Genomic DNA, 3,781 nt, shown 5'->3' with positions numbered 1-3,781 from the left:
GCTCTTGGAGTACAACTGACGAGCTCCATTGCAGGCAGAGCAGAAGCTGTGGGACATCAAGAAGGAAAGCCCATCCTGTGTTTAGGACGGCACCTCCATGTTCTGTCCAGGCCTACTGTGCTTTTCCTGCCTTCTTTGAAATCTCATCCTGCCATGGTTAAGCCTGAGTGTGAGAGATGCCTCAGCATGCTGAGGACACATCAGGGGCCCAACCACATCGAAGAAATCTCTATGGCCACGATGCTGCCCTAAGGTGCAGTCAGTACCTCTGTCCTGGAGCAAGCGACTCAGGTGATGCTGGGTGGTGCCAGAGATTCCGTAGAGGTAGCCAAAAGATGTCAGCGCAAAGACTACATCTTCGTTTTGGGTGTACAGAGCACCAAAGCGCAAGCCAAAATCCTAGAAGAAGAGCAGCAGAAACATCTGATTTGTTCACCTTCAGACTTCCTGGCTCCACAATCATATTGAATCTCCTAGTAATTCCCAGGTATATCCAAGGTGAGACCCAAGGCCTGGTGGCTGGAGCTTACCCTACGTGTGTTCCAGATCACGTGGGTTCTCTGAGGGTCAGGAAAGCTGGAGAAGAGATGGGAAAATCAAAATTCAAAGAAGTATTTGAGGATGGAACCTTGAGAGTGTATGAGGGAAAGGGGTAAGTAGACTTGAGGTCATCCCTAGACAACAGGCTTAAATTCCAGACTCTCCTTCCAGAAGTAGGTGGACAGCCGGGCATGGAGGCACGTGCCTGTAATCACAACACTCGGGAGGCTGAGGCAGGAGGATCCTTGAGAGTTCGAGGACAGCCTGGGCTAAGAAGTGAGCTTAGTTCAACCTGAACTTTGTAGGGAGACCCTGTCTAAAAACGACAAAGAAAAGAAGTACAGGGACGGGCTCCAAAGTGCCCACAGAGTGAAATCCAGGGCCTCTGACTGACTTGGAGCTAACCTGCACCTGGCCCAGAGCCATGTTCTTGGCTCCACGCTCCAATGTGGGCCACCCACTATTTCTAGAATGTCCTTGCCTCGGTCCTACTGCCCCATCTTGGGTGAAGCCGTTCCTTCCACCAGGCACACCCTTCCTTGCTTTGTTGGAATCTGATCCCTAGGGCCAAACACTACCCTTCAGAGGCCTCTGCACACAGGGTGCAGTGCTAAGAGGCTGTAATCCCAGCTGCTGCAGAGGCTGAGGAGGAATGCAAATTCAAGGCCAGCCTGGGTAATCTAGTAAGAACCTGTCTCAAAGTTTCATTTTAAAAAAGTTACCTTTTTATCGGCCTGGAGACAGAGCTCAATAGTAGAACACCCGTAGCTAGTTTCAACGTCTAGTAGTACACAAAAAGACATGTCGAACAAAGACAGAGATAAAGATGGTTCTGTCCTGCTCTGTTCTCTCCTGTGTTCTACTTACCAAGAACACCTGCTGTGGAACTTTACCTCGGCCTGTGACAGTGAACTTGCTACCTGGCCCTCAAGTGAGCTTACATGCAGGATGGCGTTGAGCCTGGAGGACACTTGCCTTCAGAAGCCCAGCCCGCACTGACCTCCCTCCCTAACACATAACCAGTGAGGGTGCAGGCCCATGAACTCTGCGCCCTGGTGGTGCTGAGTCCCAGCCCCAGCTGGAACAAACTCACCTTTCCAAGCTCAGAACACTGTGGAACGTGACGGAGTCATCAGACATAGGCAGCATGTACGTTTCATCTATGACCACGTGCATTTTATTACTGTAGTTGGGTGAAAGGAGAACAAATTGTGGTTACTGTTTCTACTTTTAACTCACTTTCATTCCTATTCTACTCTGGAGAGAGAGCAGATTCACCTATTGCCCAGCAGCCCACCCAGCCCTTCCAAGCAGAGGGGTAGGAAGACGCCATATATGAGAAGGGACCTTGCACCCGGGCTGACTCTACTGAGGTGGAGTAGGAAGGACCCCAGGACACACTTGAGTACATTTCTACACTTTCCAGCACCAAGCAGAGGCCAGGGGGAAGGGTCATGTTGTCTACACCATGTTCATCTCGTACAGCTAGAAGCTCCTACCTAGAGTCTGAAGCAAGCGGTGGCACTAAGTCGGCTACACTGTACATGGGTCATGTTAAGTACTCTCCCTCCAACCCTCTGCAGCCTTACGTTCACCCGCCTTTCACAAACAAAAAGGACAATAATGCTCCGAGGTATAAAGCTAACTTCCTTAAATTGCAGTTGTGAGAGCTGGTGTTTCAACTCACTTGTGCTGAATTCTTCCCCACAACCTCGAACACTCTCCAGTCCCTATGCTCTGCCATTAATTGGTCTGGGTTTCTCCTAGGGTTTCAATAAATCTCCTCCCTTTAGAGAACAGATGATCTGCTCTACTAGGGCTAGTATGTCACTCTGGAGAGAAGCAGTGTTAAGATGCCCCTAGGTTCCTGTGAGAGCTACGCTGGCACACATCCTCCTCCCACAAGGCCTGAGGATCTATCTTCTCGAGCTCCTCGGCCCAAGTAGTTTGGGAAATGGATGCTGGGGAAGTGCTTAAGAGACAAAACTGTGTTATGACTGCTGTGTCAGTGTCTGTACAGGGAAGAGGCGAGGAAAAGAATGGCAAAAGTTGGAAATGGTGTGCACGGGGGTGCTTCTTCAGATCAGTTTCACGTAGCTGTGCACAACTCCACAGAGCAGAGCACACTGACAGTATTGAGGGTGAATCACCCCTGCTTCTGATTTCTTGACTACAAGCAAAGGGAAGCCCTACCGGGGATGTCATCCAGTCTTAAGAGACAGAGCTTGTACCTTTTGGCAAACTCCAGGTATTCTTTCAGTAATTCCTTTGAGTAGACGTGGCCCACAAGCTTCTGAGGGTTGTTTAGCAAGAGGCCTTTGACCCTTTTATTCTAAGAAGAAGTCAAACACAGGGGTGAACACAAGGCCTTTTACATCTACCCCAAGTTCAACCAAAGATCTTTCAGATGTCAGACTGCAATACAGGACACCAAATGAGGCAAAGCAAGCCACTACCATACTGCCCGGGGGAGGGGCAGGAAGGTGCTCTGGAAGCTGCCACAGCCAGGAGCCTCACTCCTGTGGAGCCCCATCCCGGCAGGTCACTCACTGCCTCTTCTGACTAAAGACCGCCCATCAAGTTGGGGTGAGCAGGTCCATCAGAGTCTCAGCGCTCAGCCACTCCCGGGGCCACCCTGGAAATAGGATTCCCTCCTTACCTCACTCTTCGCTTCCAGCAGGGCTTGCTCTACTTTGGCCAGGGTGAGCTGGAAAGGCTGGATGTCCATATCAGTGGTCTGGAGGAGAGACGCTACTGAGAGCCGCCCCTGGGAAACCCTTGTGACCCTGACTCCTCACTCCCACACACCCCGGGCAATGCTTGGCCCTCACATCTGGGTGCTAGACCCGCATGGCTTCTTCACCCTGGTTGCTCTACCCTTCCTCCATCACCACATACACAGGGAGAGAGGGGGCCCCCTGTGCCTCGTTAGTGCCCCCTGGACCAGTCCATTGCGTAGGTGGGCTGAGGAGGGAAGGGGCCCATTCTGACCTCACTCTCCACGTGGACTGGAATCAGCTCGATATTCGCGTACATCTTGGAGGCAAAGATGAAGCCCTCATAGAAGGGAGTGGGGACCAGGAAGGAATCTGGAAGCACAGGGAGATGAAGCCATTATTCTACCTTCTCTCAGAACCTGCCAGCCTCCCCACCGCCAGACTAGCAGCAAAGCTACCAAGAGAAGAGGTCACTTGAGCAGTGTCTCCTCTCTGGGGATTGACGTTCTTGAGCTCAGGCTCCA

The 3,781-nt window shown here is 51.5% G+C and overlaps 1 protein-coding gene across 1 annotated transcript in view; it reads right to left on the bottom strand.

Moving 5' to 3' along the window:
* The window catches only part of LOC102010015 (probable inactive 1-aminocyclopropane-1-carboxylate synthase-like protein 2), a gene marked incomplete at its 5' end in the record, with an annotated part of 10,597 nt that overhangs the window by 2,239 nt on the left and 4,577 nt on the right, over positions 1-3,781 (bottom strand). The window contains 6 exons of the mRNA XM_013510191.1: positions 214-399; positions 531-576; positions 1,634-1,723; positions 2,772-2,872; positions 3,200-3,277; positions 3,532-3,629. Coding sequence (XP_013365645.1) covers positions 214-399; positions 531-576; positions 1,634-1,723; positions 2,772-2,872; positions 3,200-3,277; positions 3,532-3,629 — 599 coding nt within the window. The remainder of the gene's footprint in view (positions 1-213; positions 400-530; positions 577-1,633; positions 1,724-2,771; positions 2,873-3,199; positions 3,278-3,531; positions 3,630-3,781) is intronic.

Source organism: Chinchilla lanigera, unplaced genomic scaffold, assembly GCF_000276665.1.
Source record: "Chinchilla lanigera isolate Chin_1 unplaced genomic scaffold, ChiLan1.0 scaffold00384, whole genome shotgun sequence".
Classification (NCBI taxonomy): domain Eukaryota; kingdom Metazoa; phylum Chordata; class Mammalia; order Rodentia; family Chinchillidae; genus Chinchilla; species Chinchilla lanigera.
This window is presented reverse-complemented; position numbering and strand designations above follow the sequence as displayed.